This window comes from Oncorhynchus mykiss, chromosome 25 (genome assembly GCF_013265735.2).
Source record: "Oncorhynchus mykiss isolate Arlee chromosome 25, USDA_OmykA_1.1, whole genome shotgun sequence".
In the NCBI taxonomy this organism is placed as follows: Eukaryota; Metazoa; Chordata; class Actinopteri; order Salmoniformes; family Salmonidae; genus Oncorhynchus; species Oncorhynchus mykiss.
In genome coordinates, this window is record NC_048589.1 from 12,891,075 (window position 1) to 12,918,516 (window position 27,442).

The window sequence follows — 27,442 nt, forward strand, 5'->3', positions numbered from 1 at the left end:
GGTATTTTCACTCTCTTTCAATAATCACAGGAATGGAGGAAGTCTTTATTCCAGGGAGATTGCTAAGGCAAACACTGCCATGTTTAGTTTTGCCAGACCTAGATTGAGGCACATACCCAGTCTCAATGGAGAACATTGAGCTGACTGTGCTATCTTTTGTGAGGGACAGAAATACGTTTTCAACCAGTGATTCATTTGTGAGTCTGCTGTAGAGCTCATCACTCCCCTTTTACTGGGAGGGGGCCAGAGACAATTACTCAATGCCAATATATATTTCTAGTTAAATTACACGCTGAAGTTATGTTGCACTTAATGACCTCTGACTGTTTCAGCCTAATTTGTGCTGATGTGGATAACAATATCCCTATACCATCTACACTCACCAGTTTTAACCTCAGCCAGCACCATCTTCAGATTAGCCTTTATCTCAGTAGCCCTGTAAACAATGTATGCTGAACAAAAATATAAACGCAACATGTAACATTTTCAACGATTTTACTGAGTAACATACAGTTCATAGAAGGAAATCAGTGAGTTTAAATAACTTCATTAGGCCCTCAAAAATGGATGTCACATGACTGGGCAGGGGCACAGCTATGGGTGGGTCTGGGAGGCAGGCCCACCCACTTGGGAGGCAGACCCACTCACCGGGGACCAGGCTGAGCCAATCAGAATTAGTTTTTCTCCAGAAAAAGGGCTTTATTACAGACAGAAATACTCCTCAGCAGTCCCCCTCAGACAGTCCCGCAGGTGAAGAAGCTAGATGTGGAGGTCCTGGGCTGGTGTAATTACACATGGTCTGCGGTTGTGAGGCCGGTTTGATGTACTGCCAAATTCTCTAAAACGACGTTGGAGGCAGCTTATGGTAGAGAAATGAACATGACATTCTCTGACATCAGCTCTGTTGGACATTCCTGCAGTCAGCATGCCAATTGCATGCTCCCTTAAAACTTGAGACATCTGTGGCATTGTGTTGTGACAAAACTGCACATTTTGGAGTGGCCTTTTGATTGTCCCCAGCACAAGGTGCACCTGTGTAAGGATCATGCTGTTTAATCAACTTCTTAATATGCCACACCTGTCAGGTGGATTGATTACCTTGGCAAAGGAGAAATGCTCACTAACAGGGCCGTAAACAAATTTGTGCCATTGGGTGTGTCTCTCACTGCTCTGCTCTGAATAGGACCTGATTGGCCTGACTGCCTATTGTTACCTCTCTGCTCCACAGACTCTTCCGGAGATCTGCTCCGAACAGGACGAGATGGATTTCCTGATGGAGGCCCTGATTATGAGGTGCATTGGGCTGGAACACACAGCCCCATCCACTTCCTCCTGCAACACACACACACACACACACACACACACACACACACACACACACACACACACACACACACACAGGATGCATACTGTAACATAGCGTACCATGAGGCAGGCGGATGAGACCCAAACACTGTCATGCCATCACTTAGCGCTCAGCAGGCTAGTCTGCTGCCATGTTTTGTGTGCTGCTTGTTTGGTTAACCAGCTCCCCAGCTGTTTATCATAGTGAGTCAGGTAATTCATCCCTATCGAGGAGACAGCAGCTGGTTGCCAGAAGAACCTCGTCTCTCCTCCAAATGGAGCTCTGCTGAAAGCATTAAAAAGCATATCTGTCGAGCAGATGCTGTCGGGCTAAAGCAGGCACAACAGAGTACATAATAAGCAGCTTGGGGTAAATTGGGACCCGGAGTGTTTCCTGGCCATGAAATAACCCTAGACATACAGATGTAAACACAGACGCATTAATGTAGACGCCACCACACAACATCACACACACTTTTGTAACAATCCGTGCTTAATTTGTAAATCGGGAGGTGTCGTAAACAAAAAAATAGTGTGTGAGTTGGGGAGCTCTGAGGTACCGGAACGCATGCGAAAAAAAACACATCACCTGTATAATAAAGCCTGGCTTGCATGTAATCGCATTTTATTTGCGTGGTGACATAGAGCAGTAGAGTAGAGGCACTTCCAGAAGTTGCACACATGGGGAACATTTTTAGTAGCCTAGGGTCAGGGGGAAAATGTGGCCTTTCAATAAACAAATTCCATGCAATTGACAAATTGCAACTGACAGATTTGCAGAGCGTTCTCGACTTGTAGGCTATGCCTCGTTAATGGGCTACTATACACAATCCACAGCTAGGCTATTTATTTTTCATTTTTAAAGAAGCTATTGATCCTCTGTGGCTAAATTAGTAGGCTACTCTAAATTATTTCATTTATTTCTGGACAGACAGCAGTAATTCTATAACTTTTTCAAATGTATTTGAATTAATCAGGGGTGCTCCAGCTCCTCCAGAACCCTTCGCACGGTTGTGATTATATATGGAAATAAATTAAGTACAACGCTGGAGAGCGGAGAGTTGCAGGCTCATGTCTATCAGAGCAGGGAGAGGGATCATAGAAAATGAATCTAATTCTAGTTCTGTGAGCGATGAAGCCGTGCTTCTCACACAGCCACACGTTGGTCTCAAACATAATGTTGCTCAAACCATAAACCCAGGCCGGCTGTACCCCAATCAACTCTTAGAATATTAGGTAAGGGCTGAAAATCTACTTTTTTATATTACGTTTATTTTTTGCCAAGAGGTACCGGATCCGGCCAAATAGTTTCAGGAATGAAACAGTCCAAAACGGAATGGTGCCGGATCCTGTGTACCCTGAAGCTATTACAGCTGGTGTCTGGCCTGAGGCAGTGTATTCACCACCACTGTCCTTGTGTGTCCACAGTAAGTTCAGCCACCAGAACATAGTGCGCTGCATCGGGGTGAGTCTGCAGATCCTGCCCCGCTTCATCCTCCTTGAGCTGATGACTGGAGGAGATATGAAGAGCTTCCTGAGACAGAACAGACCCAAAACGGTCAGTAGCTTCCTGAGACAGAACAGAACCAAAACGATCATTAGCTCCCTTAGACAGAACCTACCCAAAACGGTCAGAAGCGGAGTGTCTCTCAACTGTTAAACAGCCCTGTAGGTCTGTGTAGGTAAAAGCCAGCAGTAATGGTTTTGTATGGTGTCTTTTCAGAGTCAGAGCTCCTCCCTCACCATGCTGGAGCTGTTACACGTGGCCAGAGACATCGCCTTCGGCTGCCGTTACTTGGAGGAGAACCACTTCATCCACAGGTTACTATGTCCTCCTACCACAACCTAAGCATGACCTTTTTGTATACGGTATTCATATTACATAAAGAGGTATTCAATGTTGTGTGTTTCAGAGACATAGCTGCCAGGAATTGTTTGCTGACCTGCCCTGGGCCAGACAGAGTGGCTAAGATAGGGGACTTTGGAATGGCACGTGATATATACAGGTACACTTAAACCACTAGTACTATCTGTCCCGATAGCACGCTCGGCATCTACCAAGCCTCTTGATCTTCATGACATGAGCCGTTTAATTTCTCCATTGTTTTTTTCCTAGTTGAAATCTCAACGTATCTGTGGGATCAGTCTGGTCTCGCTCCATGCAGTGATGAAGACTCACTATTCCCATTGAGTTATATACCTAGAGGAGTTTGAGACGCTAACCATGACTCATTCTCCTCCATAGGGCCAGCTACTACCGAAAGGGCGGCCGTGCCATGCTGCCCGTCAAGTGGATGCCGCCAGAGGCCTTCATGGAGGGCATCTTCACCTGCAAAACTGACACCTGGTAACCCGTTTACTCTTCTACATGATCCAAAGTTGATGTATCCAAAGTTGAATGAGTGGTATAAGTACATACGGCCAGTGTAAATGGGACAGCAACTGATTTCTCTTAGCAACTTTTTTTAACTGAGCTCTGTTCTCCCTCTGCAGGTCATTTGGAGTACTGCTCTGGGAGATTTTCTCTCTTGGCTACATGCCTTACCCCTGCAAGACCAACCAAGAGGTTCTGGAGTTTGTGACGAGTGGGGGGAGGATGGACCCCCCGAAGAGCTGTCCCGGGCCTGTGTGAGTAGATCAGATTGAGCTGATGGCGAGTTGACTCTTGGTGGGAATTTATAATGCATTTACTGTTGTTGCAAGGCCTATATGCAATTTCAGATTTAAATCCATGATATTGAGTTTTTTTTTCTCCCTTTCCCTTCTGTAGTTACCGGATCATGACTCAGTGCTGGCAGCACTGCCCTGAACACAGACCCAACTTCTCCACCATTCTGGAGAGGATCAACTACTGCACTCAGGTACTGACCCACTGGCAGCCTGGGATGCATGCCCTTTATAACACACCATTTTATATTTACCATTTATATTCTCGATCTCCCACCCAGGACCCTGATGTGATCAACACACCCCTGCCTGTGGAGTATGGCCCCACAATAGAGGAGGACTTGAGCACTGTGATCTGCCCTGACACCTCAGGCAGTCTGACCCCTCTGCTGGTGGCCCCCTCCCAGGAGGTATCTCCCCAGCTCAGCAGCCTGGGTCTTGGCATTGGTCCCACCCCGCTGCCCCAACCACACAAGCCCCGTCTGCTGCTACATAGGCCCCAGCAGCTGCCTCAGGAGGTGGCCTCATACCGTGAGGCCCTGGAGCCCTGCTGGGCTGAGCCTGTCCCTGCTCCAGGGGTCTGCCCTGGGGCCTGGCTCCAACCTGAGCCCCTCCTCCAGCCCTGCTCCAGGAACAGCTCCTTCTCAGGCAGCCAGAGGCTCAAAAACAAGACCAAGAACCTGTGGAACCCAACCTATGGCTCTTGGGTGCTGGAGAGCTTTGGTCAGGGGAAGACAGCACTGTCTCATACCCAGTCCATGCCCCTGTCCAGCAGCTGCTCTGCCCTCCAGGCAGCACCCCCTACCTCCGAGTGCACCGACTCTGGGTGCGATGGCAGCCTAGGCCTCCCTGCCCCCAGCAGCCTGTGCTCCTCATCCCCCTCCTCATCCTGCCAGACCCTTTCTGCTCCCCAGGGTGCACCCAGCCTCAGCCTGGTGTCCTCCCGGAAGGGCCCAGCAGGAGGCGCCAGTGGGGGCCAGGCCATGGACCTGGCTAAGCTGCAGAGCTTCCCCTGTGGCAACGTCAACTATGCCTACGACGAGCAGAGCTACGAGGTGGAGAGACTGCCCCTGGTGGTGCCCAAAAGCCCAGAGCCCTGCCCCAGCACCAGCTGTGCCCCCAGCGGCTCTTTCTCCTCCTGCTCAGGGGCAGGCCTGGGTGCAGCCTCCTCTTGTATGCCCAAACTGCTACTGAAGCGCCACGCCAGCTATGGACACGAGGATGTGAGGAAGCACACCAAACCTGAGAAACCCACCCGGGACAGAGACTCAGGCTTCTCCCTGTCGGAGGACCTGAGCGTCACCCCTGTCTAACTGTGGCTCCTGGGGGGGGAGAGAAGCAGAACACTGGAACAGACCGCACAGATCAATGGCCACGCACAGGAACACACTACTGGAGACGGCAGCCATTTTGACCAAATAATTTTCACTCCCTTTTGTCTATTCATTGTTTTATTTTATACAGTTTTGGTGCAACTGATGCATTCTAGTTAGCGTAGGCAATGAGAGAAATTATATGAAAGGCACAGTAGCAGGAAAACACAACAGTTTACAGCCCGGAAGAGATGCTGCATTGCCAGGAGACAGGTGGTATGTTCTCTTCCTGATGTGGAATATGACACATCCCATGAAGGATGTCACTGGCACAGAAGCACATCCAAGCCTCAGTGGATTTCTAGGCCCTTGCTGGATTCATCTGCGCTGTGTCTCCTCTGCTTCGGGGCTCTTTTGTTAGTCCATTCCTTTCTTCTCTGTTTCTACCATTACCATTTTTATCCCAACAACAATCCTCTACCCTTGAGCCCATAACATGCTCTCCATCCAGGGAGAGCACTACAGCTTGACCCTGTGCGCCTCTCAACGGTGCGTCTGTGTGACGTGTGTGTGTGTGGGGGGGGGGGGTGTGTTTGGTTCGTCACTGAAACTATGGGTAATAAAGTTGTATTGTAGGTTTACACTGTAATGAATGACTGGGATTGACTGCTAAATCAATACTGTGAAGACGTAAGAATCTCTGGTTTCCCTATGCAGGTGATGGTAAGGCAGAAAGGAGAATTACATTGTGCGAGGATGCTATGACGGGTACAGTCTAGACTAGTGTAGGAGCTCCTTGCGATAATTATAATGACTTGTCACCTACAAGGTGCATGACCAATGTCATTTCGTTTAGTATTGTCAGTTATTTTGTAGATAGTGATTAAATGTAGTAATTTCCACACTTATTTTCTTTAATACTATTGTCTACTAATGCTTTACCCTCTCTACGTGCATTTAATCAAACGGTGGCTATTCTCACTTTTTACTGAGGGTTTTAGAGAAACCTACAGCAGATCATGTGGTAGGAATTCCTGTGTCCATACTACTGAATTTCACCTTGGCAACACCAAAATATGATATACTATTATTTGACATTGGAATTCCTTAAACTGGACTAACTTCGTACATTTGTAGCAATTCTACTTCATTTCTAAAAAGTGTATTTATGTTTGTACTGTACCTCCTACACCCAGCAGGGGACAGCATCCTCATATGAAATACCAAATAGTTGAGGGCTTGTTTGCCATTTACTTTTTTGATTTCTCAGTATTTATGTTATGAGCTGCAGTTAAAGTGGTACGGTTGCTGATGTACATGTTAGCTTATTACAATGAAATAAACATTGTTTACTGGACGTTTTAGGTTACGATAATGTCCTGTGTTTCCAATGATGTAGGCTACAGTCAAACACAGTGACACTTTGTGGACAAGCCTTGAAGCCTATATATTCATTACAGTGAAGAAACTACCCCTTCACCTGACTCTACCTGGTAAAATACAATCTTCCCCAACCAAAATAAAAAAAATAGTAAAACAGTCTGAAAACTTTTATTTTCAAAATTTCCGCAGACATTAGTTTCATATCCAAAGTTATGGGCCTCTACACAGAAGAACAAACACTATAAACTTGTATCTCTCTGCCCCAAACAAATGAACTATTTAAATGTGTTATATAATACAGCATTACAGATGTCTACTTTAACATATGAAATCCCGATACACAACCATCGCTAACCCATTCACGCAAGGCAATAGCGTTTTTCTGAGGTTAGTCTCGTGGACTATCAAAATACAATACTAGAAAAGACTCATTTTAAATTCATCTTTCACCATGATATGATCCTAAATACAAACTGCTGTGTGTGTAACTGTATTAGAATGAAGTATGCCCGATGTCTTAAATAACGTTTGAAACCAAAAAAAAAAAAGACATGCTTGATTATCAAATACTTCAATCGATCATATCTAATGATACCTCGGAATACGGAGCAATACTGTCCCTTACGTTAGCAGTAATGTAATGCCTTTTCTAGAATGTACAGGCTTTACAATATCAAGTTTCTGTATATTCATTAGTTCAACAGGCACAGATATGCTAAAAAAAAAAAAAAAACCTTCCTCTTACCTCCATGCTGCAATAGCTTCAACAATACTAACTCAGCGATACAATTGGTTGTGCTGAATACAGTAGGTAGGTAAGCTGTAAGTGTGATTCATACAGTAGGTATACTTTGTGACAGAGGACCCTTGAGAGACTGTAGAATACCGCCCAGGGTCCTCGAACTGCTAAAATCCATCTCCCTTCCGGGTGGCCATAGCTAAGAGGCACTCACTAGTTCACTCAGTCAATTGACTAGTTCCTTCACTATTGCATTCATTGGTCAAAGAGCCCAGTGTCCTCATCAGGTTGTCCAGTCCCAACATGTATCCGTCCTCTCGGTTGCCCTCCTGCCAGGGTATGCAGTGGTCCAGAGTCTGTCCTTCAGGTAACCCTGTGGTCTTACCAAAGTCAATGAGCCAAACCTCAGCTCGCTCAGTGTGGTCATGGATGAAGAGGAGGGAGCTCCCAATCACCTTGGAGAAAAAGACTAGTACTCATTACAATATAATAATTGATATTGTTCACTGGTATGCCCCACAAAAGCTCTTCGAAGTGTTTAATATATACAGTCCGTGGCCAAAAGTTGAGAATGACACAAATATAAATTTCTACAAAGTTTGCTGCTTCAGTGTGTTTAGAGATTTGTCAGATGTTACTATGGAATACTGAAGTATAATTACAAGCATTTCATAAGTGTCAAAGGCTTTTATTGACAATTACATGAAGTTGATGCAAAGAGTCAATATTTGCTGTGTTGACCCTTCTTTTTCAAGACCTCTGCAATCCGCCCTGGCAAGCTGTCAATTAACTTCTGGGCCACATCCTGACTGATGGCAACCCATTCTTGCATAATCAATGCTTGGAGTTTGTCAGAATTTGTGGGGTTTTGTTTGTCCACCTGCCTCTTGAGAATTGACCACAAGTTCTCAATGGGATTAAGGTCTGGGGAGTTCTGGCCACGGACCCAAAATATCGATGTTTTGTTCTCCGAGCCACTTAGTTATCACTTTTGCCTTATGGCAAGGTGCTCCATTATGCTGGAAAAGGAATTGTTCACCACCAAACTGTTCCTGGATGGTTGGGAGAAGTTGCTCTCAGAGGATGTGTTGGTACCATTCTTAATTCATGGCTGTGTTCTTAGGCAAAATTGTGAGTGAGTCCACTCCCTTGGCTGAGAAGCTACCCCACACATGAATGGTCTCAGGATGCTTTACTGTTGGCATAACACAGGACTGATGGTAGTGCTCGCCTTGTCTTCTCCGGACAAGCTTTTTTCCGGATGCCCCAAACAATCAGAAAGGGGATTCATCAGAGAAAATGACTTTTCCCCAGTCCTCAGCAGTCCAATCCCTGTACCTTTTGCAGAATATCAGTCTGTCCCTGATGTTTTTCCTGGAGAGAAGTGTCTTCTTTGCTGCCCTTCTTGACACCAGGCCATCCTCCAAAAGTATTCGCCTCACTGTGTGTGCAGATGCACTCACACCTGCCTGCTGCATTCCTGAGCAAGCTCTGTACTGGTGGTGCCCCGATCCCGCAGCTGAATCAACTTTAGGAGACGGTCCTGGTGCTTGCTGGACTTTCTTGGGCGCCCTGAAGCCTTCTTCACAACAATTGAACCACTCTCCTTGAATTTCATGATGATCCGATAAATGGTTGATTTAGGGTGAAATCTTACTGGCAGCAATATCCCTGCCTGTGAAGCCCTTTTTGTGCAAAGCAATGGTGACGGCACGTGTTTCCTTGCAGGTAACCATGGTTGACAGAGGAAGAACAAAGCTTCCTTTTCAAGCTTCCATTCTGTTATTCGAACTCAATCATGACAGAGTGATCTCCAGCCTCGTCCTTGTCAACACTCACACCTGCGTTAACTAGAGAATCACTGACATGATGTCAGCTGGTCCTTTTGTGGCAGGGCTTAAATGCAGTGGAAATGTTTTTGGGGGATTCAGTTAATTTGCATGGCAAAGAGGGACTTTGCAATTCATCTGATCACTCTTCATAACATTCTGGGGTATATGCAGATTGCCATCATACAAACTGAGGCAGCAGACTTTGAAAATTAATATTTGTGTCATTCTCAAAACTTTTGGCCACGACTGTAAAATGTGATGAACAAATTTCAATAGAAAACACGTGCTGATGAACTAAAGCTCCTCTATTCACCTCATGTCTCTTGAAGAATTCAGATGACTTCAGGGCTTGTTGAATTTTTGCTAGTTTGCTGAGGTATGAATTCTGTATGAGAGGGAGAGAATAGGGGGCAATGTGATAATTCTGGCTGTAGAGTAGAGACTTGGGAGCCTCCCTTGATAAATCCATTAAATTAAGAGGTTATGTGTACAGGTAGCTCAATTCCATTTGCCATCTGTCGTTCCAACAGGATCTACTATAGTGCATATTGCCATGTGGGTTTCTCATCCTATCCAAATATTTACCAATGTGTGTATTACTTTTCATGTGATCTTACACAAGACAGGTAAACCAATTTCTTTGACTGTTCAAGTATGGCCTTTACACGAGACAAGGTATGTCTCCATTTGTCTATGAATCAGCAGAACATGCAAATGAATGCAGCTGTAACACCATAACAGGTAGGACTCGTTGCTGTCAACCTACTACGATCTTTGTATTGCCTCCGGAAAAGTCCCTGAAGACCTGTGTGACATCCGCCTTAGACCGGGTCTTCTTGAAATCCGTATGACATGTACCGTCAGCTTTCTGTGAGAAGGAACAGACAACATGACTAAATTGAATATGTAGTGAACTACAAATAAAAAAAACTCATCAGCAACATTAACCATTAAAAATTGGTTAATGGGGACGGGGGGGACGGGGGACAAGAAAAACCTTTTCCTGGTTTAAATGGGAAAGGATTTCTATGGTGGCGTTTTGAGTGAAAACTGACCAAATTCCTTCTTTTATATTGACACACTGGTACTTGCCTTGATGCCCTCGATGCGGAACCCCAGGGTGTGTGTGGAGCTGAGGGTCTCTCTCCACTGCATGTAGCAGGGTTTGGTGACGGCCCTCTGGAGGTGCTCCTGTGGGCTGGGGGCCTCACTGTCCACCTCCAGCATCTTGTCATACAGATCCCTACGGAGCTTAGGCCGCTCCCGCGCTCGCACCAGCTCCTCCTCCAGATACGTCCTGAGAGGAAAACAACAGAACGAGACACACTGAGCGGCGTATGACACGGTTTACAATCCTCACAGCTAAGTGACTTGTCATTGTCTTGTCGTGTATGATGAGAGTGGAGTTGGTGTGGTGGCACTACAGACAAGGCATTGCAAAGTCTTACTTGGTAGACAAAAAGAGAAGCAAAGTCAATGTATGAAGGTCAGTTTCATTCTGCTAATGGAACTTCCTCTGTATAAAAGGAGGAAGTCAGGAGGAGACTCCAGGGTGCACAGCCTGATTGTTAGTTTAACTGTGTGACAGGGTGTGTTAGCTGACAGTGAGAGAGCTTGGGTAATGAATTGGATTGTATGTTTGTCAGAAGGGAGTCTCCAGGGGAAACCTGTGCCTGCAACCCCCCCTGTGTGCGTTTGTACGTGGTTCTTTGTCTATGTACAGGAAACGTGAGGGCCTCTGTGTGACATGACACCCCCACCAACTGTGGCAGGAAATCCTCACAGAAACAGTTATTTTTTTTTATCAAGAGAAAAAGAAACAAGTTTACAGTGTGTATGTTCTGCTATCAGGAGCACTGAAGTGTAAGATGGAAAATGCTCTCTGATACTGCTAAATTATATTACTCCAACCGTGACTCGTTTGCCATTTTCTCAACATTGCTTAATACCTCCTTTCACCCAACCCTCCTAAAGGGCCAGACATGTAGTATTCTGCACATTATTATGGAACAGACCTACTGCTGCTACCTTACCTCACTCCCATCTTGCAGTCCATAACACTGGGTTCATCAAAGTTGACCAGTAGATCAGTCATATGTAGGAAGGGCTCCCCATCCCTCTCCACCACCCCATGGTATCCTGGCACAAAGCCCTGGAGCACGTCACCCTGCAACCTCTCAAAGCACAGCTTCTCATTCTCGGAGAACTTCTTCAGAATGGTGCCTTTGCCGCCAGCTTTGAAATTACCTGGAAAAGAGCAGCACAGACACACTGACATTCCACAGCAAACCACTCATGACTGACAGTTTATATTGACATTTTAGGGGGGGGAAATAAGACATATGACTTCTGAACGTATTCACACCCCTAGACTTTTTCCACATTTTTGTGTTACAGCCTAAATATAAAAATTTATTAAAATGAGAGTGACTAACTACAAACAATACCCCCGTAATGTCAAAGTGGAATTATGTTTTTAGAAATGTGTACAAATTCGTTTAAAATGAAAGCTGAAATGTCTTTAGTCAATATGTATTCAAGCCCTTTGTTATAGCAAGCATAAATCAATTCAGGAGTGAAGATTTGCTTAACAAGTCACATTATAAGTTGCATGGACTCACTCTGTGCACAATAATAGGGTTTAACATGATTTTTGAAAGACTACCTCATCTCTGTACCCCACACACACACACATACAGATAATTGTAAAGTCCCTCAGTCGAGCAGTGGACTTCAAAACAGATTCAACCAAAGACCAGGGAGGTTTTCCAATACCTCGCAAAGAAAGGCACCTATTGGTATTTTTTTGTATATAATAATTCATCATTCATTATTATTATAATAAAATGTCATTTAGCAGACGCTTTTATCCAAAGTGAATAACAATCATGCATACACGTTTATATATGTGTGAGTAGACACGGGAATTGAACTCACAATCCTGGCGTCACAAGCTCCATGCTCTATCAACTGAGCCATACAGGACCACAAAAATGCAGACATTGAATATTTCTTTAAGCATGAAAAAGTTATTAATTACACCTTGTGTAATTACACCCAGCAATCACTACAAAAGATACAGGCGTCCTTCCTAACTCAGTTGCCGTAGAGGAAGGAAACCACCATGGTCGGCAAAGTAGCAAGCCAAAGCCCTACTAGCCTACTCTAAACCAGCTAGCACTATAACCCACAGTCAAAAACAAAACCTTTGCTAGCAGAGGAAAAAGCAGAGAGCAGAGGCCTACTCAATGAGATTGACGACTGGGGCCCACACAATGGCAAAAGAGGCTGGGTTACCAGAGACAGGGAAAGAGGCGCTTCAGGGGAGAGGCAGTAGCGAAGTGGTCACCAACCTTTTCGGAGTCAAGACCACTTCTGCAGTCAAAAAGCATGCAGAGTTCTACCGCTCATAATATTTTCTAAACAGGACTTAAAATGTAACATTAACCTAATAAAAACAGTTCTGTAGGAATGAGGTTTGTGCACTAGGCCCAAACCTAAAGCATATTGGCTGTGGGCCTGGCTTGCCAATATTCTTCTCAGACCATATTATATTTCAAAACTTGAGATTTGATAACAATTAGATCTGTTGGTGTAGCACTTGCAAGGAACAGCTGAGCATAAATTGAAATTATTAACTTTGTTCCTGGACTGATGGTACCTGCATCCAATGGTAATGGTGCTTTTATGACAACTGGGACCCGGGGGGGGGGGTCAAATCGTGGCGTCAATGATCTTCAGGACGGAAAGTCGGAGCTCTAGAGTTTCCAACATGGAATTCTGAGTTGAATGACCGTTCAAACTATTGTTCCCAGTCAGATCTCATTTTTGCCAGAGTTCCCAGTTGTCTTGATCAGCAGAGGGAAGGAGAGAGCAGCAGAGGTTCCTCCTCTCACCGTCCCTGCTCTCTCCTTCCTTTTCTCCAGTGAGACTGAGCAGAAAGAGGGGACACGGTCTTCCAACTGATGGCGAAACTAATCTGTCTCAAGCACAAATTCATGCTGTTCCTATGACCAGAGAAAGTCCTCATTATTAAAAAAAAAGACAACAAACTGCTAATAATAAGTCATATGCAGGCCTATCGATAGACTTGGCTACTCATTCATCGCAGCGGGAGAAGTAGGAAGAGGCCCGTTTTATAATAGTGTCGAATAAAAGCAGACATGAACTCACTCATAAAAACAGCAGCTCTTTGATGTGTTCTTTGAGTCTCTCTGGTCATGGTTTTAAAACTTATGAAACCTCATGTAGGCTAGCATCAAACTCTGTGGCCGGGGAAGCTGTAGACAAAGTGATTTGAGCTATCCAAATTGGCCGGCGCAGTAGGCACACTCAATTTAACCACAGGTCTCCCGGACTGCCTGGTAGGCGGAGTTTGTCTTTTCAGAGAAAATAAATTGTTCAAAAATGGGAACACTTTGCCTGCGCAGGGCTTCTGAATCAAGTGCAACTACCAACAACAGCGCAACTCGCACACAAAAAAAAAAGGAGTGTAAGCCTTTATCGTCAGTGACCGCTGCCATAGAACTTACCGGCAAATAATCAGGGGGAGGCGGAAGCCATACCCGGCAGCGAGAGTCAGAGGGTAATCTGATAGGAGGCCAGGAGTGAACCAGCAGGCCAGCGATCAGAGGAAGAACCCTGGCAGGTGGAAGTCACAGCAGCGCAGTCCAGACTCAAATCCAATTTATGCTTGATCCGAAAATATGGTTGGAGGCTTTGTATGGCGGGTGTGACAATTGCAGAGCCGCCAGAGGCACGCAGAGGCCCAATCAAGCTCCGTACCACATCGCTGTGTGCCTCTCACATTTTTGCAACAATGTGGAGGACTCCATATTGGCATGATTGGTTGATGGTAGGTGGGGACAGGAGGTCCTGTATAAAACACAAACTCAGTGTATTAGGTAGTCGTTGTGGAATTGTTAGATATTGCTGCACTGTCGGAACTAGAGGCACAAGCATGTCGCTACACTCGCAATAACATCTGCTAACCATGTGTATGTGACCAATATAATTGTATTTTTTTGACAACAGCTCTGTGAAGCGCAAAAAGTACATTTGCGCTGACTTCTGCACAGTCTGTATCAGCAGTAAATGCTGTACAGCCACTGCAGACCACAGATTGACCATGCAGAACCTTTTCAGAGGTAGACTAACAGCTAACGAGCTCTAATAAAGCAAGGTTGTAAAAGTCCAGCATGCAAAGCAAGTGGACAAAAGCAGGCTGAAAAGTAGACAAAAAAAACAGAACAATGAAGAACTAACAAATCGAAGTTAACAAGTCAACACTGTTAGGAGAAACATGTACCAGGGACAAGCGGCAGTCTAGCACGAAGACAAAAAAATACTTAGGCCCTGAAATGACATCACACAGTTACAGAGATCTAATGGCTGTGATAGGAGAAAACTGAGGATGGATCAACATTGTAGTTAGTCCACAATACTAACCTAAATGACAGTGAAAAGAAGGGAGCCTGTAAAGAATAAAAATATTCAACAATAAGGCACTCAAGTAAAACTGCAAAAAAAAAAAGTGTAAAAGTAACTTCATGCCCTGAATACAAAGTGTTATGTTTGGGGCAAATCCAAAACAACACATCACTGAGTACCACTCATCATATTTTCAAGCATGGAGGTGGCTGCATAATGTTATGGGAATGCTCGTCATCGGCAAGGACTACGGAGTTGTTTTAGGATCGAAAGAAACAAAAGAGAGCTAAGCACCTAGAGGAAAACCTGGTTCGGTCTGCTTTCCACCAGACACTAGGAGACAATTTCACCTTTCAGCAATAACCTAAAACACAAGGCCAAATATACACTGGAGTTGCTTACGAAGACAACATTGAATGTTCCTGAGTGGCTTTATTTTCAAGTCGATTTAAGCCAAAACTCTGGTAAGACTTAAATGGCTGTCTAGCAATGATAAAGAACCAACTTGACAGAGCTTGAATAATTTGAAATAGAATCATGTGCAAATATTGTACAATGCAGGTGTGCAAAGCTCTTAAAAGATTTACCCAGAAAGACTTACTTTAATCACTACCAAAGCTGATTCTAACATGGATTAAGTCCGGGGTGGGAATACTTATGTAAATTATATATTTCTGTATTTAATTTTTAATACATTTGCAAACATTTCTAAAAACATGTTTTCACTTTGTCATTTGGGATATTGTGTGTAGATGAGTGGAAACAATACATTGAATCCATTTTATGCTGTAACAACAAATGTGTAATAAGTCAAGGAGTATAAATATGTTGTGAATGCACTGTATTTAAGATAATCTTTTAAGAGGTAGCACGTTTTTAGTTATTGTCAGAAGATGGGCAGAGACTCTGCTGTCCTAGCTTCAGGTGGAAGCTCGTTCCACCATTTGAGTGCCAGGACAGAGAGGAGCTTGGACTGGGCTGAGCAGGAGCGGACCTTCTGTAAGGTGGGAGGACCAAGAGACCAGAGGGGGCAGAATGGAGTGCTCGGGTTGGGTGTAGGGTTTGAGTATAGCTAGGTAGAGGAGCAGTTCCCTTTGTTGCTCCATAGGTAAGCACCTTGATTTTGTAATGGATGAGAGCTTCGACTGGAAGCCAGTGGGGTGTGCGGAGGTACGGGGTGACATGGTAGAACTTGGAATGGTTGAACATCAGGCAGGCTGCGGAGATCTGGATAAGTTGCAGGGGTTTTATGGCACAAGCAGGGAGCCCAGCCAACAGTGAGTTGCAGCAGTCTAGATGGGAGATGACAAGTGCCTGGATTAGGACCTGAGCCATTTCCTGTGTGAAGTACTAGGGTCGTACTCTACGGATGTTGTAGAGCATGAACCTGCAGGAGTGAGTCACTGCTTTGATGTATGCAAAGAACGCTAGGGTGTTGTCCAGGATCACGCCAAGGTTCTTTGCATTCTGGGAGGAAGACACCGTAGAGTTAGTCAACTGTGATGGAGAGGTCTTGGAGCGGGCAGGCCTTCTTGTTGAGGTTGAGCTTGAGGTGGTGGGCCAATATCCAAACTGAGATGTCTGCCTGGCATACAGAGATGCCTGTCGCCACCTGGGTGTCAAAAGGGGGAAGTAGAAAAGTAATTGAGTGTCATCCGTGATAGGAGAGACCATGTGAGGATGTGACGGAGCCAAGTGACTTGGTGTATAGAGAGAAGAGGGCCTAGGACAGAGCCCTGGGGGACACCAGTAGTGAGAGGACATGGTGCAGAGATCCTCTCCACGTCACCTGGTAGGAGCGGCCAGCCAGGTAGGATGCAAACCAAGAGTGTGGAGATCCTGAGATGCCCAGCCCTGAGAGGGTTGAGAGGAGGATCTGATGGTTTATAGTGTTGAAGGCAACGGACAGATCTAGGAGGATGAGGAGAGATGGTTAGAGTCAGCTTTGCAGAGAGCCTCCGTGACAGAGAGGAGAGCGGTCTCGGCTGAGTAACCCGTCTTGAAGCTGGTTAGGGTCAAAAAGATTGTTTCAGATGGAATTTGCAGTTGTGTGTGACTAATAGCATACAGTAGTCTGTGTCTCGTGTGCTTTATTTTGTGTGGAATGTGCACAGTATGTATCATTAGTGATTGGTTCGTGGTACGCTGCTCTGATCAGTGAGGGGTCATGACCATGATGACTGTGCTTTACCTTTGTGTCCAGCTAGTTGAACCCAGGACAGGTTTCTTCTCTGGGAGCCAACAAAAGGCCAGTTGACGACGATATTCTTTAGCGTCCACCAGGGAATGCTCTGAGGAAAGAAGACCAAGCACAGTAACAGTCAGGTTTACCTCGTTGGAGTATCTGGTTCATTATCAACCAGGCAGAGTCACTGTCCTCCTCAAGCCAGCGCTCACCAGTCGGGTGGACGTCAATTAAGTTGTATAACGATAATGATCATGATTTGACTCAAATACGACGGACAGCTGTCATAATCACTTGGCCACTGTGACTTTGGTTATTTGCTTCAATGTATCGAAGTCACTAACCGTAGCTTCATACCCTTATCGCGGCTCAACTCGAATTCAAACCTCAAATCTAACCCTAGCTTCATGGCCCCGTTCTTGCTCAACCCTAAACCTCAATCCTTCACGTGATGAATTGTTGTCTCTCCCTTTCTGCCTGTTTGTGCTGTTGTCTGTGTCCAAAAATGTTTGTACCCTGTTTGTGCAGCTACCGTGTTGTCATGTTGTGCTGCTGCCATGCTGTGTTGTCTTTGGTCTCTCTTTATGTAGTGTTGTCTCTTGTTGTAATGTGTGTGTGTTTTATCCCACATTTTCATTTTGAATCCCGTCCCCGCAGGAGGCCTTTTGGTAGGCCATCATTGTAAAAAAGAATTTGTTCTTAACCGACTTGCCTAGTTAAATAAATAAAAACCTAGCCATTACCCCTAACCCATTACTTGAAACACTAACCTTGGCCTCATCTGCAAACATATTTGTTTCTTTGCTATAGATTGTCATTTCTATGGAACTTACAAATTTCACTACCAGCTGTTGTGTATGGTCACACCTGATTGGCTTTCTGTTTCCATGTGATTTGCATTAAGACAGTCATGGAGATCTTGTTCAACGAGATGTGGATGATTCAGGCAGAGACGTGACAACTTTGGTTCTCTATCTGTGATGAGACGTTGAGTGAGTCACACAGAATGTTCACAGCAGAACTGCTACACAGTCTTAGCACTGGCTTGATGACACAGAGGTGAGACATTATTTTATTACACTCTAAAAGGAAACATTTCCACACCAATCCGGTTTAAGACCTGGACATGGCACCGTTTCAGCTGATGTGTTAAATTGCTTCGATTATAAAAATCATTATGCTGCCTTCTTTATAGACCGAACACTGTTGACCATCCCAAGGTTGAATGACATAGGCCTGGATCAGGCTTCTTGCGTGTGGTTTGAGTATTATCTGTCAGACAAGACACAGTGTGTGATTTCTAAATGGTGTTAAGTCTAGTTTTCGAGATATATGTTTTTATAATGTTCAGCTGTATGCAGACGACACGTATCTATGGCATTGCCCCAACTGACGACCAGGCTGTGTAAGAGCTGCAATCTGGCCTGGTTGCCTTACAGAATGCTCCGGTAGGGTTAAAACGTATACTTAATGCGGGCAAGACCAAATATATGTTGTTCTCTTATTCTCGTAAAGTTTTGGGGGCTGGACTACATATTTGTCGGGGCTGGACTACATATTTATTCATTCGATGGTTCTCCCGTTGATCGGGTCACCACCTATAAATATCTGGGCATTTGGATTGACAAAGATTTCATGTTTTAAAATAAATATATATATATATATATATATATATATATATATATATATATATATATATATATATATATATATATATATATATACATACAGATGTGCTAGTTAAAAATATTTAAAGTGGGCTTATTCTTCAGAAATAGATATTGCCTCTCCCTAAGTAGCAGGAAGCAGATTGTTTACAAAGCTCGACTACACAAGCTTCCAACTTACCTAACTGTGCTACTAAAGTATAAAAGAATGAGCTACCAAAACATCCCTGCGAATGGATTAAACTCGAGGTCCCTCTGGTCTCGACCAATTTAGGTAAATCCTCCTCTAGTTTCAGGGATCCCCTGAATAAATACAAGTAAAACCATATATGTTTAAAGTACTGAGATACAGAGCATTCGGAAAGTGTTCAGACGCCTTGACTTTTTCCACTTTGTTACATTACAGCCTCATTCTAAACAGGATTAAATCATTTCCCCCCTCAATTTACACAAAATACCAAATGTATTAAAAATGTATTCTTATTTACATAAGAGTACATACCCTTTGCTATGAGACTCCAAATTGAGCTCAGATGCATCCTGTTTCCATTGATCATCCTTGAGATGTTTCTATAACTTAATTGGAGTCCATCTGTGGTAAATTAAATTGATTGGACATGATTTGGAAAGGCACACACCTGTCTATATAAAGGTCCCATAGTTGACAGTGCATGTCAGAGCAAAAACCAAGCCATGAGGTCAAAGGAATTGTCCGTAGAGACAGGATTGTGTCGAGGCACAGATCTGGGGAAGGGTATCAAAAGATGTCTGCAGCATTGAAGATCCCCAAGAACACAGTGGCCTCAATCATTCTTAAAATGGAAGAAGTTTGGAAGCACCAAGAATATTCCTAGAGCTGACCAGGAAGATAACCAAGAACCCAATGGTCACTTGGACAGAGCTCCAGAGTTCCTCTGTGGAGATGGGAGAACCTTCCAAAAGGACAAACATCTCTGCAGCACTCCACCAAACAGGCCTTTATGATATAGTGGCCAGACGGAAGCCACTCCTCAGTAGAAGGCACATGACAGCCCACTTGGAGTTTGACAAAAGGCACCTAAAGACTGACCGTGAGAAGAAAAAAATATTGGGTCTGATGAAACTCTTTGGCCTGAATGCCAAGCGTCACGTCTGGAGGAAACCTGGCATCATCCCTACGGTGAAGCATGGTGGTGGCAGCATCATGCTGTGAGGATGTTTTTTCAGCGGCAGGGACTGGGAGACTAGTCAGGATCTAGATCCTTGATGAAAATCTACTCCAGAGCGCTCAGGACCTCAGACTGGGGTGAAGGTTCACCTTCCAATAGGACAACAACACTAAGCACACAGCCAAGACAATGCAGCAGTGGCTGCGGGACAAGTCTCTGAATGTCCAGTGGCCCAGCCTGAGCCTGGACTTGAACCCTCTGGAGGGTTCTGGAGAGACCTGAAAATAGCTGAGCAGCAACGCTCCCCATCCAAACTGACAGAGCTTGAGAGGATCTGCAGAGAAGAGTGGGAGAAAATCCCCAAATACAGGTGTGCTAAGCTTGTAGCATCATACCCAAGAAGACTCAAGGCTGTACTTGGTGCTTCAACAAAGTACTGAATAAATAAATAAATAAATACATAAACTTATGTAAATGTGAAATTTCCGTTTTTTTATTTAGAAAATCTAAACTTTATTCTTTGTCATCATGCGGTATTGTGAGTAGATTGAGGGGGGAAACAACAATTTAATCAATTTTAGAGTAAGACTGTACTGTAACAAAACGTGGAAAAAGTCAAGGGGCCTGAATACTTTCCGAATGCACTGTAAGTCCAGTGGACACTGACAATTTAGGGTAAGCAATGAAACAGAGGTCGGAGGTCACAATGCAGTATGCTGAGATTGCAGTAAAAGGAAGTGAAGCCCTAGTCATTGGCCGCAGTGAAAGAACACTAACTCGTTCTATTGATTGTCACGAAAGCCCCATATACTACCCACCATTGCGACCTGTACGCTCTCGTTGGCTGGCCCTCGCTTCATACTCGTCGCCAAACCCACTGGCTCCATGTCATCTACAAGACCCTGCTAGGTAAAGTATCTCAGCTCGCTGGTCACCATTGCATCTCCCACCTGTAGCACACGCTCCAGCAGGTATATCTCTCTAGTCACCCCCAAAACCAATTCTTTCTTTGGCCGCCTCTCCTTCCAGTTCTCTGCTGCCAATGACTGGAACGAACTACAAAAATCTCTGAAACTGGAAACACTTATCTCCCTCACTAGCTTTAAGCACCAACTGTCAGAGCAGCTCACAGATTACTGCACCTGTACATAGCCCACCTATAATTTAGCCCAAACAACTACCCCTTTCCCTACTGTATTTTTATTTATTTTGCTCCTTTGCACCCCATTATTTTTATTTCTACTTTGCACATTCTCCCATTGCAAATCTACCATTCCAGCGTTTTACTTGCTATATTGTATCTACTTTGCCACCATGGCCTTTTTGCCTTTACCTCCCTTATCTCACCTCATTTGATCACATCGTATATAGACTTGTTTATACTGTATTATTGACTGTATGTTTGTTTTACTCCATGTGTAACTCTGTGTCGTTGTATGTGTCGAACTGCTTTGCTTTATCTTGGCCAGGTCGCAATTGTAAATGAGAACTTGTTCTCAACTTGCCTACCTGGTTAAATAAAGGTGAAATAAATAAAAAAATAAAACAATTGTATACACTGGAAACAAATAACAGAACTCACAGACAGGAACTCTGAAATGTCAAGTGACACTTGCTGGTGTTGTTTATGTGGCATATGAAATGCCCTTTGTTGGTTTAGCCAGCTATGTGGGTGTCATATGTCCACACAGGCCTTCAACTCTCTCGCAAACACATCATTGCCAACAGTGTACAGTGACATATTAAATGAACATGTATTTAATAAAGCCATGTCATCTGTCAAGACAAGGAGATATGAACACAGTCCTTTCATTTGTGGCTACACACAATTCTATAGATGTAATGTAAAAGCTAGTCTGAATTTCAACATTGTAGTAGGCATTTCAATTCATTCAAAAAAAGATTGCAACATTTCCATGACCGTACGGGGCACACTCTCACACAAACTACAATCACTTCATGTTTGTGAACATTGTTGCTTCTTTAACCCTTTATTAATACATTCCTGTTGAGTTCTGGGACACATCTCTATGTAAAGCCGTGCCTAGTGTGGTTGTCAGACTGATGGAAAATAATGCTCCTGGGATCAGCTGCAAATAAAGCCCACTACACTTTGACTTGACCAATTATAAATGACATAACAGCCAACAAGAACTGGAACAAGGGAGTGACAATACTGAATGATTCACTCAAGCTGTTCATTTTCCTTGCAACAGTTTCTCAACCTGGCAGATTTGAATATGAGCAATCATTAACATACCATTTTTTTTTATTTTTTTATTTTACAAATTGGTAGCGCCAATTGATGTGATGACAATGTTCATTCCTCTTTTTCACTACAAGTAATTGTCATAGGGGAGGGTGGGGTAAGTTCAGCCAAAGGGGTAAACCATACACAAAATTAATAATTTGTCCAAATATTTAGGAAGACGTCATAATTTCATGGAGTCTGTGAAGGAAGAAACCACATTGAAAAAGTGGTAAGCAAGTTAGGTAATTTTTTAAAGATTGTCACCAAGTCAAATGAATTTATTGTGTTCGAAGCATCATGAAAGCTCCATCTAAACCAAAGAAGATCATTTTAAGAATGTTCTATACATCAGTGGGGGTCTCAATAAGCTTCAAAATTAGGTCCTAAACCTAGCATGACAAGCATAATTATACAGTTAAAGTCAGAAGTTTACATACACCTTAGCCAAATACATTTAAACTTGGTTTTTCACAATTCCTGACATTTAATCCTTGTAAGAATTCCCTATCTTAAGTCAGTTAGGATCACCACTTTATTTAAGAATGTGAAATGTCAGAATAATAGTAGAGTGAAGGATATATTTCAGCTTTTATTTCTTTCATCACATTCCCAGTGGGTCAGAAGTTTACATACACTCAATTAGTATTTGGTAGCATTGCCTTTAAATTGTTTAACTTGGGTCAAATGTTTCGGGTAGCCTTCCACAAGGTTCCCACTATAAGTTGGGTGAATTTTGGCCCATTCCTCCTGACAGAGCTGGTGTACCCGAGTCAGGTTTGTAGGCCTCCTTGCTCACACGCTTTTTCAGTTCTGCCCACAAATTTTCTACAAAATTGAGGTCAGGGCTTGTGATGGACACTCCAATACCTTGACTTTGTTGTCCTTAAGCCCTTTTGCTTTGGAAGTGTGCTTGGGGTCATTGTCCATTTGGAAAACACATTTGTGACCAAGCTTTAACTTCCTGACTAATGTCATTGAGATGTGGCTTCAATATATCCACAATTTTCCTACCTCATGATGCCATCTATTTTGTGAAGTGCACCAGTCCCTCCTGCAGCAAAGCAACCCCACAACATAATGCTACAACCCACATGCTTCACAGTTGGGATGGTGTTCTTCGGCTTACAAGCCTCCCCCTTTTTCCTCCAAACATAACGATGGTCATTATGGCCAAACAGTTCTATTTTTGTTTCATCAGACCAGAGGACATTTCTCCAAAAAGTATGATGTTTGTCCCCATGTGCAGTTGCGATCTGTAGTCTGGCTTTTTTATGGTGGTTTTGGAGCAGTGGCTTCTTTCTTGCTGAGCAGCCTTTCAGGTTATGTCAATATAGGACTTGTTTTACTGTGGATATAGATACTTTTGTACGTGTTTCCTCTAGCATCTTCACAAGGTCCCTTGCTGTTGTTCTGGGATTGATTTGCACTTTTCGCACCAAAGTACGTTCATCTCTAGGAGACAGAGCGCGTCTCCTTCCTGAGCGGTATGACGGCTGGGTGGTCCCATGGTGTTTATACTTGCATACTATTGTTTGTACAGATGAACTTTGTACCTTCAGACGTTTGGAAATTGCTCCCAAGGATGAACCAGACTTGTGGAGGTCTTGGCTGATTTCTTCTGAGTTTCCCATGATGTCAAGCAAAGAGGCACTGAGTTTGAAGGTAGGCCTTGAAATACATCCACAGGTACACCTCCAATTGACTCAAATGATGTCAATTAGCCTATCAGAAGCTTCTAAAGCCATGACATCATTTTCTGAAATTTTCCAAGCTGTTTTAAAGGTGCAGTTAACTTAGTGTATGTCAACTTCTGACCCAATGGAATTATGATACAGTGAATTATAAGTGAAATAATTTGTCTGTCAACAATTGTTGGAAAATTACTTGTGTCATGCACAAAGTAGATGCCATAACCGACTTGCCAAAACGATAGTTCGTTAACAAGAAATTTGTGGAGTGTTTGAAAACGAGTTTTAATGACTCCAACTTAAGTGTATGTAAACTTCAGACTTCAACTGTAGCTGTGTGGGCTAATATAGTCAAAATGTTTGCCTTGGGGTAAGTTGAGCCAATGGCAAGTTGAGCAAATTGAAGTGTTGTCTTCCCAGGCGTAATGCAAGGAATTATTGCTGGTATATGAGCTAACAACAGGGCCTATGTTAAAAGTGTTAGATAGCTTGTCTATGTTTTCAAACTGTAATTTTTCCATGGCCTCTGATTATTTCCAGGGATACACAACATCTTGAAATATATGTAGATATCCTTGTTAGAAAGAATACTATATTTCCCTTGACGGAGTAATGCTAAAGGGTAAAAAAATAAAAAAAAGAATCTACTTACCTCACTCTCCCCTACTGGAAAAACACAGAATGGGTAACCTAGTGTACAAAGTAGTAGTTTTCTTTCTGTGTTGAAAGGGCAATAACTAAATGTCAATGTGGCTCAAATGTGTACATAAGTCATAAGACTATGGGGGTGTCTTGTAATGTAAGTGTGGGGGCTGACTGGAGACTTCATCTACCATTTAAAAAGGTTAGCGAGGTAATGAAATCTCTATTTTCATAACGGGGAGGAACCTTTTCCATGACCATTTTTTGTTTTCAATAACTGGAAAGAGCAATAAAACGGTTGAGTATGAGAGCTTTCAAGTGGCCTGTCATACTGACCTGGCCCAGTTGGAGAGCACTGTGAACCACTATGCAGTGTACACAGCCCAGCCATCCCTTCCTGCAGGGCCAGGCAATGTGTATGCAGTGTGTTTAAAGGAAGCTGACAGCTAAGAGCCTTCTATGGAGATGGCTGAGCTCTGACGAGTTACACAGAGGCACAGATCTCCTTTGTCAGAGACAAAGTCAAATATGGCTTCTGACAAGTAGATTATTATTCACTTCGATCAGAATTTTCACCCAGTGGTGTAGAGAAACAGAGAGGCCTTAGAAGTCAAACATTGAATTATGTTTTTACATTCACAAGTGACATTGTTTGGCAACTTTGTTGGATCATCATATTAGGTATTCACATCTACTTTTAAGTTTGAGGATCTAAAACTACTGTATTGTCCTGACAAACACAACTGTGCCATTATTTTATACAGCAAGTCATCAATCAAGCGTGTTGAAGTCAAATACAACACCATCCTCAGCCCTCCTAAATTATACTGTAGGCCAGGCAAACAGCAGCGCCTGTATTATGTGCTATAAGACGTGGCTAAAACAAAATGGCTGCTTCAGACCAGGGTCCATCAGACATGAAGGAAGTTAACTCAATTAAGATTAGGGGGGTAAACTAAATCCTTTCCACTTCTGTGTTGTCTCACAGAAGTGCACCGCAAAAGAGGAAATGACCTTTAAGATGGCTAACTATAGGCCTATCTGACATGATCCCAATCAAGACTAAATAAACCATTTGAAGAGTGTCTGTAATTACCCAAGTGATCAGCGCTAACTGATCACTTGGCTGTTGATTAGATACAAAAAATGTCCTGTTTTTCACTCAGTGATTCTTCGTTACTGCACTATAAATGAGAAAACATTATAAAGACCCTCAAAAACAACTGATTATACCAGTATCACATGTACTGTATGTTGCTTAATGGTCTTGTGTACGAAATGGTTTCTAACAGATGAATTAATACATTAAGGAAAGGATGTTTAGTAAATTCATCAGAAAGCTCACATCCATGAAAGATGAACTATGCAGAAATCGCTCCGCCATTTCTTGGTTGCTAAAATTCTAGTTCACATGACAAAACAAGCAAGTATAGTGTAGAGAATCATTCTACCATTTAAACCACTGAAATATATTTGTGTGCAAAGCTGTCATCAAGGCAAAGGGTGGCTACTTTGAAGAATCTCAAATATATTTGGATTTGTTTAACACTTTTTTGGTTTCTACATGATTCCATGTGTGTTATTTCATAGTTTTGATGTATTCACTATTATTATACAATGTAGAAAATAGTAAACAATTAAGAAAAACCCTGGAATGAGTAGGTGTGTCCAAACCTTGTACTGTACAGTACATAGGGGAAGAATAAATCTAGCCCTATGACAGGACAGAGTTCTCAGTCATAATATCAAAATGACTGCCAGATCTGAGATATACTAGTAGACTAAACATTTCTAGCCTGTATCTATGGGTAACAGCGTTGACAAAAGTAATAGACTGCAAAAGCGAAAGTTAAGAACGGGAACCATAGAAAATTTGCAAATAGAACAGAGCTACCGCTTCTTAGACTTGCTGTCAATGAATTTTGTCAGGTCGCTCCAAAATTGTAAATATTGCAGCTTTAACAGGGTTGGCCTTAAAATGAGGTACATATGTAAATGAATCACTAATCACATGAAATAAAAATCATCTTCAGAAATAACTGTCAGAACTTGAGCTTAACTACATGACGGTGAAAACCTGGATACATTTGGAGTTAAGTGGGTTAAAATCTTCCTAGAAGTCACAGAGGGTGCCTGGAATGCAATGAAAATGCAGAATTTTGGCACTTGTTTTTTGTTGCCACAAGTCTTCATTTAAAAAAGGCTGATTTATTGAATTCTCCATGTGGTCTATATTAAAGGTTACAAAGTTTCTCAACCCAGCTTTATTAAAGGGCAATTCATTAATTTACTATAACAGGCTTTTAAAATTCTATATTGGTGCACAATCTCATTCAAATATGAAAAGGGACCCAAAGGCACTCTTTTTGTGGAAAGACCCAATAACAAAGACTTTAATTGAATAAAGAATAGTCTGTACTCACTTCTCCCGTGTGCTCACACAAATGTTCTAATGTGATATTCCCCTTGCTCTTTTTCTCGTTGTCACTCAGAATGTCATCCTCTGACTCTATGGAGGAACCTGTTGAGGAGATAGAGGAGTTTGACATATTCCGTCGCAGAGGACCGTCCACATCAGCCCAGTCCTCCTGTTCCATCTCCTGCGAGCAGCCTCCATCTGGGGTTATTGTCACCTGTGGTACACGGCGCACCTCCATCATACTAGATTGCGCTAGAACGGCGTTAACCTCAGGCAACCTAACTTCTGTCATCTGGCACAGTTCATCGCAATTCTCAGATGCTTTGCAGCTTGTTCTGCGCTCTTTACAAAACCCTTCACCAATCCCAGCGCCAGACAGCCCTGCCTCCTTGGAGGTCTTTCGCCTCTTCTCCCTCTCCTTCGGCATTCGACTGATGAACGTGCGGGAGTGTGCACAACCGACACCGTGTAATCCAAAATTGTAGGGCGCTACAATTTAATTTTACCGCACTCCGTCAAACGTGGTTATCTCAATTACAGTACTATTTTTGAGTGCAACTTTCAGTGCATTTTCCAATACTGCAATAGGTGTTCTTCTGTTTAGGCTATTGTCCGGCATAGAGAGATATTTCGGGCGGTACAATGTACTGACTGGTGTTTTGGGGAACCCCACTCCACGGCGCACACCGCGTCGACACACACAAACTTATCTTCCGCATTGATTGTGCCTCTCT

At 43.3% G+C, this 27,442-nt stretch overlaps 2 protein-coding genes across 4 annotated transcripts in view; one reads left to right on the plus strand and one right to left on the minus strand.

Annotated features, from left to right (window-relative positions):
- The window catches only part of ltk (leukocyte receptor tyrosine kinase), a 73,099-nt gene extending 65,844 nt beyond the window's left edge, over positions 1–7,255 (plus strand). For both annotated transcript variants that reach the window (XM_036962441.1, XM_036962442.1), the window contains exons 23-30: positions 1,229–1,293; positions 2,773–2,902; positions 3,068–3,165; positions 3,258–3,350; positions 3,590–3,691; positions 3,838–3,972; positions 4,115–4,205; positions 4,293–7,255. In XM_036962441.1, coding sequence (XP_036818336.1) covers positions 1,229–1,293; positions 2,773–2,902; positions 3,068–3,165; positions 3,258–3,350; positions 3,590–3,691; positions 3,838–3,972; positions 4,115–4,205; positions 4,293–5,324 — 1,746 coding nt within the window. In that variant the 3' untranslated portion in view covers positions 5,325–7,255. The remainder of the gene's footprint in view (positions 1–1,228; positions 1,294–2,772; positions 2,903–3,067; positions 3,166–3,257; positions 3,351–3,589; positions 3,692–3,837; positions 3,973–4,114; positions 4,206–4,292) is intronic.
- On the minus strand, positions 6,857–27,442 carry LOC110505365 (inositol-trisphosphate 3-kinase A). 2 transcript variants are annotated; one of them, XM_021584542.2, is made up of 7 exons: positions 26,713–27,442; positions 16,900–16,999; positions 11,312–11,525; positions 10,371–10,575; positions 10,045–10,146; positions 9,592–9,663; positions 6,857–7,901 (listed from the first exon to the last, which is right to left on the minus strand). In XM_021584542.2, the coding sequence occupies exons 1-7, from the start codon at positions 27,133–27,135 to the stop codon at positions 7,665–7,667; spliced, it is 1,353 nt and encodes a 450-aa protein (XP_021440217.2). In that variant the 5' UTR covers positions 27,136–27,442; the 3' UTR covers positions 6,857–7,664. The 2 variants fall into 2 exon arrangements, with proteins under 2 accessions (XP_021440217.2, XP_021440219.2); XM_021584544.2 differs by having other exon boundaries at positions 7,783–7,915; positions 26,713–27,304.